This window comes from Eutrigla gurnardus (assembly GCF_963514095.1).
Source record: "Eutrigla gurnardus genome assembly, chromosome: 24".
In the NCBI taxonomy this organism is placed as follows: Eukaryota; Metazoa; Chordata; class Actinopteri; order Perciformes; family Triglidae; genus Eutrigla; species Eutrigla gurnardus.
This window is the reverse complement of record NC_139935.1, coordinates 9,083,007-9,101,654: the sequence shown is the minus strand read 5'-3', so window position 1 is coordinate 9,101,654 and position 18,648 is coordinate 9,083,007. Positions and strand designations below refer to the sequence as shown.

The window sequence follows — 18,648 nt, the reverse complement described above, 5'->3', positions numbered from 1 at the left end:
GCAACAGAAAAGGCCCGGTCCCCCCAGTGTTTATATTTTGACCTGGGCACTTCTAGCAATCTTTGGTTAACTGACCTCAGAGCTCTACCAGGATTACGAACGGTTAAAAGCTCAGATAAATACGATGGGGCGAGGCCGTTAAGAGCTTTAAAAACAAACATTACAAGTTTAAAATCAATTCTATACAGGACAGGAAGCCAATGAAGGGAGTTAAGAACAGGAGTGATGTGCATACGTCTGTTAGTGTTGGTTAAAAGACGGGCAGCAGCGTTTTGCACAAGCTGAAGGCGACTAAGAGAGGACTTGGAGACGCCAACATAAAGTGCGTTACAGTAGTCGAGCCTTGAACTTATAAATGCATGGATGGCTTTCTCAAGGTCATGACGGCTTAAAAACATTTTAACTTTAGCAAGAAGACGTAATTGGAAAAGACTTGTCCTGACAACATTGCAGATATGTTTGTCAAACATCAGGTGACTGTCAAAGGTCACTCCCAGATTTCGTACAGTTGAACTGAGATTTGAAGACAAGGTGCCAAAGCCAGCTGTCACATCATCTCCAAACATAATACATTCAGTTTTATCATCATTTAAATGAAGAAAATTTTGGGCCAGCGACAGCTTAATATCAGCGATACAATCAGATAAAGAACATTGTGCACTGTTACTGTTAGGCTTCACTGGCAGATAGATTTGTAGGTCATCTGCAGTGAAAGGAAAGGTTGTGACCCCTAGGTGGCGCAATGTTGTGCAATTTAATGTTGAACATGAAGAAGTGCATGTGCTCCTCCTTTTTTTATGTTATTAAACGCATGTATACTTAATAGATATAGAACCGTCGAGACTTGGCTTAATATGGTCAATATAATAAAAGGAGGAGAATCCCACATTTTTTGAGAGTTGATTCTAATTGTACGGAGCCCCCCTGGGGACATTGGATATAAAAAAAATAACGCGTGACCACGCATTACTATCTCGTGGCCACGCACTACCCGGTGACATGTACTGGCAAACAGTTGAGTGCGAAGCTGTTTGCTTTTATTTTTTTTATCCAATGTCACCAGGGGGGCTCCGTACAATTGAACTAAAAGCTAATTTGGGCAACAACACGGTTACTACATTTGACTAGGAATCGTAGGCTATAGGCCTACTAGTATTAACCTAGCTAGCTATGCGATAAACTTTTACATGAACACATTTTGCAAAAAAATAAAACAGAACAGCATCTCCTTTTTGGAGATATTTCATTTTTGTTAGGCTATTTGTGTCGATATTAAAATGAACATGACAGTTTACTACAACTTACCTTGGTCTGGTGCATGGACGTAGACTGGGTCGGTAGATCCGGTAGGCTACGTATCAGTCCAGAGTTCCGAAGAGTCACGACCGGTCCCGAATAGTCCCGACATGAGTCACGTCTACTATGACGCGAACGGCGGTGTTTGGTGTTTTGCGCCCCCAACGAAGCCTTCAAGGCAACGCAAGGTGCATTCAGTTGATGGTGATGCTGTTAAGGTTAAGGAGGGCGGGGTTTGCCTTCCATGCAGCGCTGCCTTGAAGGCCGCATTGGGGCGTGAGAGATGTAACAGCAACTGAATAAAATAATAAAATAAAAAAGCTGAATCTAAATGTTGATGTCTTGAGACACTAGTTTAATTATTTATCAGATTTATTCACATTATACTCACATTTTTATTAATAAAAAATGAAATGAAGTGGAACAAATTCTGTCTCGTGTGTTATCCTGTTCTGTGGGGAACTCTTTAATAGTATTAGATAGGCCTATAGGCTTTGTGCCTTGGCTCTTTTTATTATTTTTAGGATAATTATTTTTTATTTATTTTATTTAAGTTTTGTTTAACGAATTGAAGGGGAAACGCGGAAACAGATGTACAAGGCCCATTCGTCTTGTGTAATTAACAAGGATACACTGCTGTGTTAGTTGCTAGAAACGTCACAGGTATTATTGTAAAATCATCGTTAGTGTAAAATCCTAAAGAAATGACAGCACTTCCGGGTAATAGGTCCTCCCTATCGGACAGGTGCTCACGGCGTCTTTCAGCCGTAGTCCCTAGCAACCCGACGTCATTGAAACAGCTGTCTGGCCATAAAATCTTCCTAACAAGTAGGCTATCCAATAGGACGGATGCTCACATCGTCCATTAGAGCCGTGGTCGGGTTAATACAGGAGTGAATGGGCTGCTGCAGCAGCCGCTCTGAACGTCAAATATCACCGCTGACGGCATTACATTGTAGTGAAGCAGCCGCTCTGGACGTCAAATATCGACGGGAAAGCAGCCGCTCTAACGTCAAATATCGACGGGAAAGCAGCCGCTCTATATCGCCGCTGACGGCATTACATTGTAGTGAAGCAGCCGCTCTGAACGTCAAATATCGACGGGAAAGCAGCCGCTCTGAACGTCATATATCGCCACTGACGGCATTACATTGTAGTGAAGCAGCCGCTCTGGACGTCAAATATCGACGGGGACGGCATTACATTGTAGTGAATTGAACCCCATCTCCGTCTGCAGACGACGTCGAAGGGTACTTTTTCCGTCAGTGACTGACGCTAAAGGGCCCTTGCCGTCAGTCGCTATTTGACGTTCTGGGAGTGAGACTGTGTTGGTTCCGTGGTCAGAGGAATAATACAATCTATGAACATTAATGATCGATAAAAGCTGCTTAATAGTTGCAATCCATGGCGAGTGAAAGCAGCTACTCAGGTAAGAGGAAGAAAGCGAGAGCGCGCATATATAAAAAACTGTAGAAAACATTTGACAATGGTAGTTTGACTGAAAAAATATTTTTAAATATTTAATTAAGTGTAATCATAATCATGCTTTATATTTTGATAAGTAATGTCCATTAAATGGGAGCTAGAACCGCAATCGATTAAGTTATGTGAGAGAAGATGAGAACGAGATGTCAATAAAGTTAAAAAAAAAAAAAAAAATGTAGTATGAGATGTGTTTGAGGTCACTTCCGTTGTGGCTTTTGTATTTGTATTGTGACTTCTGTATTTGGCCTGACACCTCTGGGCCACCGTATTTATGGCACTTTAGCTTGCAATTATCCCTGCAGCGTTTAGCATGTGATTTACCGCAGCAGTTTCTACACGTTCTGCTGTGGATTACCCATAAATCACTTCTTTTAACCCTGTGCCGCAATGCAACATTGACACCAGCAGATGGCACTGTCCCCATTTATGCAGGCATTTTAACAGACTATTTACAACCCGTTACAAATGCAGGCCATTATGATCTTTTGTGTTTTACATTTTATTTTCAAGTATGCTAAAAAATGTTATCACTATACGATCACTGTGCAGAAGCGAGTAACGTTACGCTGTGGTTCGAGGAACAGACTGACATCTTTCATTGACACGCTGGTTGTGTGTTGTTCCCATGTTTCAGTTGCAGCAATAAACAAGTCCAGTGGTCCATCCAACCGATGATAATGATAGATACCACTCAAAGTGGTCCAAGACTGATCACATGATGATGTGAAACTACTTGAATTTAAAAACTGGCAAAGTGATTGAGAACAATGATTTGACACGTTGGAGTCAAACATTTCTTTACAACATTAAAGAGACCAATCGGAAACGGAGACAGACTTTGGACTTTTGATTGGAGGAACTGTTTGGTCCCAGAATGCTCTCTGCCAACTCGTCAGCTGTTTGCTCTCAGCTGGAACACAAAAACAAACAATATGACAAAGTTCACTAATATTGCTGTAAATATGGTAAAAAGTGACTTTAAAATACTCACCACTTTTTTAACCGTTAAGAGCTAAATGTGTCAACATGTAGCCGTTCATTTCAGAGTGTCACGTGAAAAAACAGACAGATACATCACATGATGTAATATATATGTATTTATTTTCATTTGCACAAAGATTCCAGAGGAGCAGTCGTTGGATGTGAGGATTCCTCCATGTTGGACTTCACCACTAAGAGCCCTGTTCCATGTTATTCTTGTACTATGGGGAGCTTTGCTCCGTTCTATTGACTGGAACACTGTTGATGATGTGAGCCTTACCGTTACACTGAGCCTGCTAGCACTGCTAGTTCACTGGACCATAGATTACCATCCGCATGAACACCTGGGTGATTCATGCATCTGGTTTTAAGTCCAAACACAGGGACTACTATCACTGCCATGCACCAGCATTTTCCAAACACAAACAGTCCTTGAGCTCTTGCTTTGACTTCATGATAGAATTGTGAATAAATAGTGAACGGCACGTCGTAGTCTGTCTTCTCTTTAGTCTGTCTTCACAAATCTCAAACAAACCAACACGCTGAACAGATCTCAGGCTCCTCCAACAAAGCTCCTTAAATGTGTCCAAAACTAAATCACAGCACTTCAAAACCACAACGTACCACATGAAATAGTCTAGAAATCAAATATAGGCAGAAAATGGAACATAGAAACATGAAATGAGAGATTTGTGGTCGATTGTAATTCCAAAACAAATATACAAAGTCAAGATTTCAGTGTTCTACTTCAACTGCATCGACCTGCTGCATATGTTTCTTATGTTTATTCAGATTGTTTGCTTAGTTATGACCATATTTCTCTTCAAAATCTGTTCAGTACAAAAATGAGCAAACTCCCTGAGACAGATGCTTCATCATTATTCTATATACAGACTTTTATTTTGAAATTTACCTTGGATTTACTGATCATCCCATGGCCTCATATTTGTTAGTTTTTTGGCATTTTTGTTTCATTTTGCTTTTTGCTTTCTCTTCTCATCATATAAAACATGGTCATGAATAAAAAGTCACGATAAACAACAACATTCCTTAAACTAAGTCAAATGAGCACAAAACTTATGAAAAACAGCAAAATCAAGTACAATTGTTATGAAATGAGCAAAATGATTAATAAGAGTAAAATCCTGAAATACAAAATCAAATACTTGTTTATAAAGTACAACATTAAGTCAACACTTTATGTACAAAATGAAGCAGAATTCTTATGAAATATGAAAATTGGTTCATCACAAAAATAAGCTGTTCATTGTGATTCTCTTCAGCTAAATGTGTCCTGCTGCCCAAATCGACTTCACAACAACAATGAGCCATGTGAACCACAAGGGGGCGCTGATGTGAAGTCATGACATGTGACTAACAGATGAAGTCGGTGTGAAAACAGTCTCTGGGACCTCCAACAGGACTCTGCAGTCCTGGTGCTGGGAGATTTCAACCATGTCTCCATGAAGAAACCTGTTACCATAGCAACAACAAGCCTCGCTTCAACAAGGAAGTAAGGCTCCTATGCAGTGAGACAAATGCTGCATTTCAATGTGGCGACAAAGACCAATACAAACTCCTTAAATAGCAACTTCAAAAGGCAGCTCAAACAGCTGAAGCCACTTCTAGAGTCACACCTGAAAACAAGCTCCAAGTCCATGACTTTAAGGGGGTTTGGCAGGGCCGGCACACAATCACTAACTACAAGACCAAGCATCATGTGAGCCCCCCTTCCTGAGAGGCTGAAGGATTTCTAATAATAATAATAACACATTCAATTTATATCACGCTTTTCTGAACCCAAAGACGCTTTACAGACAAGAGATAAACAGACCATCAGACAAAACAATGAAAGAAAGAAGATGGGTTTGGAGGCGGGACTGGAATATGGTGAGGGACTCAGAATCACCGATGGTTTGGGGAAGGGAGTCCCAGAGCCTGGGAGCTGCCCTGGAGAAGGCTCTGGCCCCGAAGCTGCAGAGGTTGGATTTGTGGATGGAGAGGAGACCGGCTGATGTGGATCTGAGGGCCCGCGAGGGTTGGTAGGGGGGGATGAGGTCAGGGAGATGAGGGGGGGCCAGATGGTGGAATGCCTTCTAGATGGGAAGCCAGTGGAGAACACCAGACTGGAGGGGCTCAAACAGGTTATTAATGTGGAGATGGGATTGTAATTTTGTCATTTCTACTGTAGATTGGAGTCCAGTGAAGCTCAGACCAGCTCTCTCAGTCTCCCCCACCCTAGGTTGGCTGGTCCACCCTTTTCAATCTCAGAGCATGATGTCAGAAGGCTGCTCCACCGTCAAAACATCAGGAAAGCGGCAGGGTGCTTACCAGGGTGAAGTAGAACAGCTCCCCACTGACCCCTCCCACCCAGCACATCACCTGTTCACTCTTTTACCATCAGGGAAGAGGTACAGAAGCATCACCAGCAGATCCTCACGCTTCAGAGATAGCACCTAGCTCCAAACCCCCCACTTCAACATGGACATCTTTTCATGTCCAGAGTAATAACAATATAGTAGAAATGTGATGAGTCATATTTCCAGAGGAACATGCGTATGAACATGAGCTGGTGTCGGTGTGTTAGAAACCCATGTGGATGTGAGAGGAGCTCCTTGGAGGTGCTACTCTGCTCCCCGAGCTCCTTCCTGTTCAGTCGGCCCTCCTTCAGCTGCACCAACGCCCAGGTTGTAGTAATCCGGCTCCACGTCCTCCCGTCTGCCCGGCTTCTGCCCCCTGCTGGCCTGGAGAGACGTGACAGCACACAGACATGTGACTTCCTGCATGGCTCCTCTCTCCAGGTCAATGAACACAGACTGAGTCAGTGCTCTCAACAACAGACATGTGTCAGTACCTTACAGTAGAAGTAAAGGCCGACCTGCGCCGACAGCAGAATCAGCGGCACGGTGACCAATCTGATGATGACAGGTCTCAGATCTGATGATCAAACACATGGACAGTCATCACATGACTCATCATGACTCCAACAGCTGCCATTCAACACAAACTAGGGACCTGGCATTCTGTCCTCCAGTCCATTGTTTGCTGTCACCATTTACAGACCTGGTTTCACTTTGTTCACTAGATCAGGGCTGGATTCCAGAAAGCAAGTTTAGTTAAACTCTGAGTTTGTTAAGCCTGAGAAGAGGGACACTCTGGGTCCTCTGTTCCACAAAGACAGTGAACCTAAACTTCCACCTAATAGATATGAAGCACATTGATTGGAGCAGCCTGACGTCGGGACACGATGTTCAGAATCAGAATCAGAAAGGAGTTTATTGCCGAGCATGGGCAGACTGGCAATCTGGCATAAGATTAAAACCATATGTCTTAGGCTGCCTGTTTGCACAATATTCTTCTGCTTCATTTTCAGCTGCAGCCACATTCTTTTTGTCTGTGGGATTAAACCTAAATCTAAAAGAATATTATTACATTTCACTTCTTCCAGTCATGCTAATCAGGAATTGAACAGTCAGCTTACCTACGACAGTGACAGAGAGCAGACGGCTCTCAGAGGAGAAGTTATGAGAAAGAACATGGACGTGATAAACACAGCTGTAGCGTCCCTGGTGGGCGGGCTCTGCAGCAGGAAACAGGAAGTGGGCAGTGTGATTGACAGCTGGCTGGGTGTAGTTGTGTGCTGAGTTGGAGGAGGTGAAGGTGAGCTGGAAGGAGCCTCCTGGGTACTGTGGCTGGACGGAGCAGAAGACGATGAAGGTGGAGCGCCTGAACGCCTGAAACCCCTGCTGCTGGGCCTCGGAGACCCCGTCCATGGAGGAGGACATGGAGATGTTTGGCTGCAGCAGCAGGTCTGTAAAGACAGAGAGATGATGAACGGTCACATGAGGCTCGTTGGAGATGAACTGCTCCTCGCCTGGAAAGTAGACGAGATCAGGCGGCAGCAGCAGGAGGCGGAGCCTAAAAGCTGCCGTGCAGTCCAACACTTTCCAGCAGCCTTCATAGACGTCACAGGAAGTCATAGAAACAGTTACATCCTGTTAGATGCTACCTGTAGTTTGTGACCACGTTCAGATTGATATATTTTTTAAGAATTCATTTGGATTTATTCAGATTTGTTCATAAATATCTGGAAATGTGTGTATGTTGCATTTTATTCTCTCCTTTCCTCTCTTGATGTCTGCCTCATAAAGAATGATGTAACTACTCGTTTTGATAAGTGCTATAAATAACCTTTATTATTGTCATTATAATTATGGTTATTATTATTATCAAACACAAAAGATATGTTTGAAAACTTTTATTGCACAACATGAGACTTACAGCCCATAATCTAGAGTTAAACATTAGAATGAGATCAAGATACGCTGTGGAAACAGGAAGTGATGTCACAAGTCTGCCAGGTGAAGCTCAGCAGTCTATGGAGGGTCTGAAGCTTCCAGAAACCAGCCCACTTCTCTACATTCTAGGACGTCATTAGGTGCGTTTCCATCAGCTGTTTAGATGCGCATCTAGATGTATCGCATCGGAAAATGATGATGGAAACGCCGTGATTCGCATTAAAATCCCCTGATTCGCACAAAATGAAATACGCTCGCTATGGCCGGGTTTTGGTTGATTCGAATGGGATGGAAACAGCTGTATGCGAATCAAGTGTGACGTAGCGCACTTTCACCCCGACTGCTTCCAGTGTTTGACATTTAAATAGAGACCTCAACCACGCCGAACTGTCGGGACTCTCACCGTCAGAGCTTGCTGAAAAGCCCTCGGACATCGGTCAAACACCGGCCCGCCCAGCGTTCGACGGAGAGTCCACACAGGCGGACTCTCCGTCGAACGCGAAACGCCAAGACGCGCAGCACGCAAACCAGCCGGGAGACAGACAGCTGAACACGGCCGAACTCGGGCCACTTGTGCCCACAAGGCTGTGTGAAAAGCCCATGCACCTCACCCAAGCACCGGCCGGTCCAGCCGGTGTCACCGGCAGGAAGACGACGGAATGTTTACAGGCTGGTTGCCATGCCAACCCGCGGAAAATCTCGCGTGACTTAGAAAACTCGCGCGAATTTGTAGTTTTCACCAAAGTCCGTTCTTTTGATGGAAACACACATGATTCGAATTTCTTTTAATGCGCATTTCCCAGTAATTCGAATCACTTTGGATGGAAACATGGCTACTGTCCTGGAGAACTTTACAGTTCAGTCCAGTGGAAACCACTGACTGTCACTGGGACAGAGGAAGGAACATACTGGGAACACTGCTGTCATAGATGATGTCACTGAGGGGCTTACCTGAGCAGGTGAGATCCAGGATGGAGGAAGAGGAATCTGATCCTGCACACTCCCTCAGAGTGGATCCAGAATGAACACAGTTAGACCAGATCCACCACACAGGTCTGTCTGAGGACTCCTCTCTCTCTCCTACAGAAACAGCAGAGCCACAGTCCAGCTCTCTACAGACAACAGCTGCTTCCTTCAGGGTCCAGCCATCGCCATCCACTGGTCTCCAGTCTCCCTGTCTCACCTCCAGTGTTCCAGCACAGCGACTGGCTCCTCCCACCAACCTGACATCATCAGGCTCTGAACAGAAAGAAGAGAGTCGTCAGTCAAAGAGCAAAGTGAGTTTGATGAGAACAGAAATGAACCAGATCAAAGCTGCAGCTCGTCTTCTACCTGAGCAGGTGAGTCCAACAGCTTTGCCAGGTGAGCAGGTGTTTCTATCTGAGCCTGAGCTTCTACAGTCCAGGAGAGCAGACTCATGGCCTCCACACTGGAACTCTTTGGTCCACGTTGGAGCCCCCACGTCTCCATAGAGCGCCCCCTGGAGGACTGAAGGAGCCCCACAGCCAAGCTCCTTACAGACCACCTCTGCATCCTGCTGGTCAAAGTCAGCTTCACACACTGAGGACCACCACTGGTTGGACTGGTTGGACTTCACCTCCAGTCTGCCTGAGCACAGACTAGTCCCATTCAGCAGCCTGACAGAGTCTGGAGAGATGATAGAAGATCAAATAGAGAGAGAGAAAAGACACCAGACACCAGAGAAAAAGATGTCATGAAACTATTCAGTGATTCAAACTGGACTCAAAACAATTCCACCATCAGTTCATCATTTACAGTTTTTCTAATTGCTTTGCCACAATTCTCAAAAGATAATGAATATTTTCTAAACAACATGTGTAAACCTCCAAACCACTGGCCACTGATTCACAACAGATCATCATTTCTCATTCTTTTAGACAAATTGCAAATATTTTAGCACATATATGCAAATGAGTACAATTATCTACAATTAATGACTGAACATATCTTGCTGATCAAAACTGATTATGTTGCTTCTCAGTTGAACAGTTGTTCTCTTCAAAACATGTATGAATTCTTTCATGGTTTACAGTCGTTTTACATGAATACAAATACAGGAACCGTTTCCATGGAAACGTGAGTGCAGTGTGTAATACTGTAAAAGAAACTTGTACTGATGAAATCAGCATGTGGATAGTATTCAGTTTAGTGTTCAGTTCACTGGACAAACAGAACATTCTAGTAGAGGAAACATTCAGGGTCAACTAAAGAAATAGGACAAACCTGAAATGTGGATATAAGGAACATTTCCAGGCTCCACTGCCGTCCTGAAAAACATCTCAACATTCTGACCACCATTGTTTCCATGAGGTCAAAGGAACTTTTCATTTGGAGGGCAGAGACTTTTTATATGAGACACTAACTTTGTTTTGAAGCACGACTTCAATGTTTTGAGTGAGTTCTGACCTTTTGCAGGTGAGTTATGGTGTTGTGTTGGAACATGGAAGCTATTTAGACAAATCAGGTTCTGAGAATATTAACAAAGTTTCAAGAGATGAGCCAAAGAAATTGAAATAAACTGTAACACCAGAACATGTTTAGAACACCACAGCCTGCAGCAGTGTTACATCACATTTACATGAATACACTCTAACAACTGTTATCCATTGTTCAACACTTTCAATATGTTTTCAAGCAGAAACACATCATCATCTGCAGATCCTCTATTCTGTTCCTTCTGCTCAGAGACTCCACAAACGTTGCTCTCCACACAGAGAAGTTACAGTTTTGGATTCTCTCTTATCTTCCTGACAATAAAGCTGTGTTTAGAAACGTGGTCTAAACCAATAAGAGACAGAGCTCGGGCAGGTCCTTGCCTCTGATTGGCTGTGGTCCTTTTCACTGCTGTAAATTGTGTCAGTTCGAAAAATGCGAGCGAGCTGAGCCGGTACTTTTCTTTGAAAATGAAGAGAGGCAGAAAGCCTGGCCCCAAGACAATTAATTAATTAATTAAAAAGCCCCAAAATATGCCTTCAGACAGGACTGGTTGAAGCAATTTCCCTGGCTGATGTACGATGAAGAAAGGGACTCAATGCACTGCATTTATTGTCGGGAGTGCGGTCAGAATATGGCCGGTAATAGTGCGTTTGTGGAAGAGTCTCTACGAAGGAGTGCGTTATTGTCTACTGCTGCATTTTGCATAAAGGGAGGCCGGTCAACATGTTAATTGGACATGTCGGGTGGAGCATGGACACGCACAGTGTTTGAAGGCCCACATTACAGCATGAGAGATCATGAATAGGACATTGTATAGTAGCCTATTCCTAATATTATTAAAAATGAATAGCCTAAGTAAAAATATAAGTAGGCTAGGCTAAGATCACATAAACAGTTTTCCATTTGCAATCTATAGGCTAGTGACCTGTAGGATCTTTTTATTCTTGAGGAATTTATGCTGCCACAAAGCAAGCATTTGCTGCGTTTGGGCATCAGTGTGCAGATTGGCTGGAGAAAACGGGTGCTCTGGGTGCTGATGGTGCTGCAGTTAACCTAGGCCATAAGGGGGCGTCATTATGTAAAAGGAGAGTGATGAAAAGGTGACCTTTTGGTGTTAAAGGCGACGCAATGAAAAACGTGGGTGCACCTGAATTTTGTGCTGGTGCACCTAAAAAAAAAAGTTAGGCTCACCAGTGCAACCAATGCATAAAGTTAGTCTGGAGCCCTGTAAGGAGGTGTTCAGGGTGAAGGACTCCACGTGGGGGTGGAGATACTGACGAGCCCCCGACTGAGCTGCTCAGAGTTGTGGCCACTTTTGGTGCCTGCTATGGTGGCAACCAAAGAACCTGCTGGTGGAAACCAGCGGCTCAGAAAGCTGTGGAGCTGAAGAAGGAGTCCTTTCAGGCTGCTTGGTGGTCGGCCCAGAGGACTCCTGAAGCAGCACACGTGGAGGTTTCTCTCATACAGATATCTTGGTGCATTCAGCAGATATGTTGAATATGTTGAATTACCAACAGCTGACAGCTTTCTAGATAAGTAAGAATGAAGAAAGTAAAACAACCACATTGCATGCATCTTTGTCATGACGTCATCGCTTCTAGAGCTCCGTCCATATCTTTGTTTCATTTCACGGAGCGCTGCCACGCCGTTATTTCTGCGTGCGCTGCTGTCGCTGTTTCTGTGGTGAGATTGTGATTCAGAAAACTTTACTGTTCATCAGACTTCATGTGTCAAAAGCATCCGTTTATGTGGGCAGGCCAAGACGAGGAGGACGAGATTTCCTAGTGTTAAAAACACGTTTCTAACAAAACATATACTCATTTCATTACATACATGTATACATTCCAATAGTACTGATTTGTTTACTATTCTAATTATATTCGGTTCCAGAAGTTCGTTCCAACAGCCCTAAAACATTCTAGTAGTTTTATTATAATTCCTTGTTATTCAGAGACCATGAACATGTGCATAAATATGCAAATGTGTGTGCAATCATTTATGGACTTTCACCGTGTCTGAAGTCAGCGCGTCTGTCGATCCACTCGCCGCTATTTAAGTTTCACTATCAGTTGTGAATCAGTTCATTTCTCAATGTTTCTAACGTGAGATTGTGTTTGGAGCTGCTCATCACATGGATTCTTGTGGGTCATTTGATGACAAAACTCAGAAAAAACTTATCATAAACATCTTCAACATGACTATCAATCACTGTGTGTGTGTGTGTGTGTGTGTGTGTGTGTGTGTGTGTGTGTGTGTGTGTGTGTGTGTGTGTGTGTGTGTGTGTTTGTGTGTGTCAGCCCCGCCCCTCTGTGAAACAGACAGAGAGGAGAGACTGGATGAAGCGGTGTCTGTTAATTACACTAAAACACAGGAGAGACTCTCAACGTGTTTTTTCTCTTTTCTTTCGACAAACGCTTATAATGTTTAATATATATATATATATATATATATATATATATATATATATATATATATTAGAGAAAACAAAGACTTTTATAAATTCAATGAAATTTCGCATTTTACAGTTGATTACATTTTCATTGTCAAAATATGTGATTCCATCATACGGCCCTACTCGGCACGCCCCAGTTTGAAAACCACAGTCATAGATGATGTCATAGATGATGTCACTGAGGGGCTTACCTGAGCAGGTGAGATTCAGGATGGAGGAAGAGGGGAATATTGATGTTGCACACTCCCTCAGAGTGGATCCAGAATGAACACAGTCAGACCCGATCCACCACACAGGTCTGTCTGAGGACTCCTCTCTCCGTCCTACAGAAACAGCAGAGCCACAGTCCAGCTCTCTACAGACAACAGCTGCTTCCTTCAGGGTCCAGCCACCGCCATCCACTGGTCTCCAGTCTCCCTGTCTCACCTCCAGTGTTCCAGCACAGCGACTGGCTCCTCCCACCAACCTGACATCATCAGGCTCTGAACAGAAAGAAGAGAGTCGTCAGTCAAAGAGCAAAGTGAGTTTGATGAGAACAGAAATGAACCAGATCAAAGCTGCAGCTCCTCTTCTACCTGAGCAGGTGAGTCCAACAGCTTTGCCAGGTGAGCAGGTGTTTCTATCTGAGCCTGAGCTTCTACAGTCCAGGAGAGCAGACTCATGGCCTCCACACTGGAACTCTTTGGTCCACGTTGGAGCCCCCACGTCTCCATAGAGCGCCCCCTGGAGGACTGAAGGAGCCCCACAGCCAAGCTCCCTACAGACCACCTCTGCATCCTGCTGGTCAAAGTCAGCTTCACACACTGAGGACCACCGCTGGTTGGACTGGTTGGACTTCACCTCCAGTCTGCCTGAGCACCGACTAGTCCCATTCAGCAGCCTGACAGAGTCTGGAGAGATGATAGAAGATCAAATAGAGAGAGAGAAATGACATATGTTGGCATAATTTCACATAGACTGGAGTGAGACTATTGACATTTCAGAGTGTGATCTCCTTCACAATAAAATATCTTTGGTGGAACGTCAAGATAACGGCATCGTCGTCTTCTTCACTTTTCAATGATACTGGCTTTGAGGTAAGTCATATTATCTGCCAACGATATAATACGCTGTTTAATGTTAAATGAAGTTTAAGTGTGTCGTGATTCCTTTTTCCTAACGTTACCTTTTCCACCAAGTTTATAATGGAAAGTTAGGTCAGCTAGTTAGCACGTCAGCTAACGTGACTGAATTGTGTATTAACGTTAGCCTACAATCAACATCAGTTCAGAGGTAATTATGAAGAAGGAGCGCTGACCCAGCAGATAATATCTGGACACTTCTTTTCCAGAATGAGAGCTCAAAGAGGAAGACGCTATCTATGTAGCACAGCTAGCGTCAGGGCTGAGGTGCAGATGGAGCTGGGCCTGGCTAAAGGTTGAGACAAGAAATTAATTAGAGCCATCCCATGTCTCATAATTACTGAGGATACTTTATTTGAGCACAGGGTGTCTGTAGGTCCTGAGATATGTCCTTTGTGCTTTTAGAACTTGGTATGCATATGTATGAGTACTTTAAATGTATATAGTGTAAATAGATTGATGAATGATTGCTTCAGAGCCTCTGCTGGGTTTGTATGATTACATGTACTGTCGTAAGTGTTTGTGTGCTTATTGTTGTTGATCTGTTACTACATTTGTTTGTTTTTTTACCTGAAGAAAATCTTGTCTTTTCCCTTATTTTCTTCTCAGAGTTCACCAGAATGCTTCATTTATTTGATAAAACCACAGAGAAATCTTCTGGGGGGGGGGGGGGGGATGCCCCCAAACCCCCAAACCCCCCTACTCAGGTTTATTTGGCAAATATGTCACCTTTTTCAGCCCCTCTGAGTTTGCAGGTCTGGACAAAGAAAAGAGACATCCGAAGCTGTGCATAAAAGCACCAGATGTGATCAATGATGCATGTGAATCAAATCCTTTAAAAAGTAGGAGTAAAAATACATAAAAAGAAGCAACCAACTAGTTAGAATCTATAAGACAAGTCAATAAAAAGCTAAAGGATAAATAAAGAATAGTAAAAGCAACAGGTGACATGCAGGTTAAAACCAATAAAATAAGAACGAACACAATAAAAGTAATAATCCAGACCTCCAACCAGACTCCTGGGGCTCGGTCCAGAAAGCAGGTTTTCCTGAAACTCTGAGTTTGTTAACCCTGAGAAGATGGAAACTGAGTTTTCCGTTCCAGAAAGAGAGTGAACTCAACCTTTAGGTCAGTTACCATCAGTGTTGGGAGTAACGCGTTACAAAAGTAATGCATTACTGTAATGCATTAGGCTACGTTTTGCTGTAACGCGGTAATGTAGCCTAAGGCATTACAAAAAAAAAACTGGTAATATTTTACTCGGTACAAATCTCAGTAACGCGCGTTACAATGCATTTTAAACCCGAAATCAATTGTCTCTACATTTGTGATCGCGAGATGGGCATACGCTCCACTTTTGGAAAAGTGTGAAAGCCGGTCCGTGTGACTCTACACTATGTTAATTAAGCGCTGTTAGCAGGCTCCATGAGCTGGACACCGACTCACGGAGCGGCTCCCGGTCGGTCAGAGCGCAGCCGACCCGGCACACCGAGGATCAACGGCTGGGCGGCGGGGAAGAGGCGGGGGCTCCGATTCTCCCCGTCGGTTTTGAACCGCTTTTATGTCCGCGTCATAACGCTTTCGGTGCATGTTTAAAACAGTAGGTTTATTTCAAAAAGCGAGCGTCAGACGCTGTCAGAGCGTTAATGAACAGTGTTTTAGAGCTCCCCTAAATGTCTCAGGTAGGCTTTCAGGTAATTTCGCAGCATACAGCGCCTTCAAGGTCATTAAAAAAGACGAACGGCAAATCTGGAAATTAAAAATGGCCCTGTTATTTCATCCCCGAATCCCATTCATGAACAAAATATCTAATATCAGTTAACGAGTCGTTTCTCGTTTTCCGTTTTTTTATTTTGAAGCGAAAAACATCACATCCTGCTGTGTAATGAGCTGCATTGAACACAAGAAGATCTATTGAGAACAAAAAATCCATATTTCCTTTTATTTTGGCGAAAAGTAATGCAAAAGTAATGTAAAAGTAGTGTAATGCCTTACAATTCAAAGACAGTAATATTGTAATGTAACTAATAACTTTGAAATGGCAGCTTTACGTCGGGAGAGGATTTTGATTACTTAGAAGGAAATTACCGTTTTTCCTACCGATCACATATCTAAACAATATTCTCCGACATTTTCAACATTTCAAATCGTGGACATAATCCAGATTCTTTGCAGAGCTCTAGATTTTTTGCGAAGGGGAGTGTTATAAGAATTTTGTATAACCTCATGTCTTAAAGTTTTCTTTGTTCAGGTTACAGCTTTATGTGTTGAACTGTTTATTACTTTAGTATCCCCATGGCTGACCTAAATGTTATCAGAGGCCTGGTAGTCATGATGTCTAGTTCTGCATGAAGATTCACTGTCAATGACGCATCATCTCCTGTGCCTTTAAAAGACTCAAGTCACAACAGTGATTTGAGCACTTCCTCTGTAGCATCCTCACACGTTGTTGCACTGTAACTGCTCCTCTTGTACAAGATTAAAGTCAGACGTCGACTTTACTTCTGTCTCCGATCTCCTCCTTGGGTGAATTTATTCGTTTCAGAAAAATTCTTTTAACATTTGGCGCCCAACGTGGGGCCCAATATCTGTTTCTTTTCTCCAACTACCGGACCTGAACACCTTGCAAGGCGGGCCCGGCTGGAGAGGAGAGCAGTGACGGGGTCCGAACGAAGGAGGAATCTGAGGCATCTAAAAAAAATCGGGCAAACACAAAATTCCTGAATGAGGGGATTTTCACCATTTGGTAAAACAACTGAGATCTGGGATCTCGAAGACTGCGTCTGGTGCCAGTAATAGACAGCCAGGTTTAAAGTCCGGGGGCTACGGTCCAAAAAAGCGTGGGGTTTAAAATCCGGGGGGCTTAGGCTTAGGTCCAAAAAGCGCTGAGGGGGTGGTAGACCCAAAAAGCGCCGCGAAGCTGTCTAGGATTGCACGGTTTAAAGTCCGGGGGCCACAAGCCCGAGAAGCAACAAGGCAATCCAGGATTCTCAAACTTACCGAGAAAGAGTTTTACCAGATTGGGTGAAAAGGTTTTTCTACTCATTCAGCAAGACACAGAGAACTGTGTTGACAACAGTCGACCAGTTACAAAAACAAAACAAAACAAAAAAAAAAAAAAGGGGGAGAGGAGGGATTCTCCTATCGGGTAGTTTTGATTTAGGAGGGAGTCTTGCTGAGTCAGTAAAAAAAACCCGAGGTCAAACAAGCACCTCGGAGTACTAGGGTCTGAGAACAGTATAAGGTACGTCTTTGGAACGACGAGACCTACTTTGATTCCTACCTCAAAGTACTGGGTCTTGAGGCCAGTAACACGTCTTTGGAACGACGTAAACTACTTTGATCCACCAGGCCGCCTGAGTTAACAAAAAGGGAAAAAGCGCTATCATTCAGGTAAGACAAACATTAGTTTTTTGCTGAGCACGTTCGTATTATATTTGTTTGTGAGTTTCTACTGTGTATGTTTTTCTGATTGTTATTATTACTATTATTATAGTTGTTTGTGAGTATATATACAACCTATTTAAAAATAAAATAGAATAGGGTGAGCTAGATAGAAATAAAAAAAAATGGGTAACAGCCATTCGTGTTGCGGCCGGAACATGGAAGGTGATATACAGGAGTTTCAAAGTATATGCAGGAAAAAGATAAAGACGGCGTCAAATATCTTAAGCTGTGGAAAACCAAATATGGGTTTCGGGGAAGACTAAATGTGGAGGAAACTAAGAGATTGGGAGCAGGAAGATAAGGAAATTAGACTAGAGCAGGAGAGAAAAGAAAAAGAAGTACACAAACAGACAAGTTCTAATCTTTATCCTGTTCTTTATTCTCACCGAGAACAACGGAGAGATGATGACGAAGTCACTCTGGGTCCGACGCCTGTCCCTCCCCCTACCCGGATCAGCCTCATCTGCGGCCACCTCCACTCCACCCCAGGCCGGCACATGTTCCGGCCTCCTCCGAACCGCCAGAAGCCTCCGCTCCGCAAATACCAGGGCACCCATGGGACGCAGAACAAGGGGGTAAAACCCGTAGCGGTAAGACATTCAATCCTCTTATTTCATCACATACACAGAAACAAGGGAAAGGAGGAGATAAGTGACTACTTTGTCTTGATGATGATGGTGATGATTGGAGGAGTGATTGCAATGTGTTTTACCGAGAGGGTGCACCGAGAAAGCGGGGTGGATGGCGGAGAGGAGGAGAAGGAGGGAGAGGAGGGGGCGCGGAGGGGAGCAGGTCGAGAGACAGGAACGATGTTTGCTAAAACTGGACATTGGGTGAGAGGCTGCAGGTCCGGAGGAGGACGAGGGGCAAGAGGCAGAGGACTCAGACGGCATCGAGACTCATCTCCCCGGAACCGAGAATCATCACCTGCGTGACTATCTCAACGGACAGGTCATGCTGAGACACACACACCCACACACACACACACATACACAGCACACAGCCGATGTCATCAAATTTAGCCAAATTTAACCCACCAAAATTCTATTTCCTTTCATCCAAACATGTGACGCGAGACAAGGATTCATGACTAGCGTTCTAACAGCCTTTT

The 18,648-nt window shown here is 43.8% G+C and overlaps 2 protein-coding genes across 2 annotated transcripts in view; one reads left to right on the top strand and one right to left on the bottom strand.

Annotated features, from left to right (window-relative positions):
- Positions 1–18,648, top strand: part of LOC311010055 (scavenger receptor cysteine-rich domain-containing protein DMBT1-like) — a gene marked incomplete at both ends in the record, with an annotated part of 528,569 nt that overhangs the window by 327,475 nt on the left and 182,446 nt on the right. The gene's annotated exons all lie outside the window — the stretch shown is intronic.
- LOC311010000 (scavenger receptor cysteine-rich type 1 protein M130-like) overlaps positions 1–18,648 on the bottom strand; it is a gene marked incomplete at both ends in the record, with an annotated part of 117,861 nt that overhangs the window by 87,434 nt on the left and 11,779 nt on the right. Inside the window, 4 exons of the mRNA XM_084004483.1 lie at positions 9,012–9,299; positions 9,393–9,707; positions 13,161–13,451; positions 13,545–13,859. Coding sequence (XP_083860609.1) covers positions 9,012–9,299; positions 9,393–9,707; positions 13,161–13,451; positions 13,545–13,859 — 1,209 coding nt within the window. The remainder of the gene's footprint in view (positions 1–9,011; positions 9,300–9,392; positions 9,708–13,160; positions 13,452–13,544; positions 13,860–18,648) is intronic.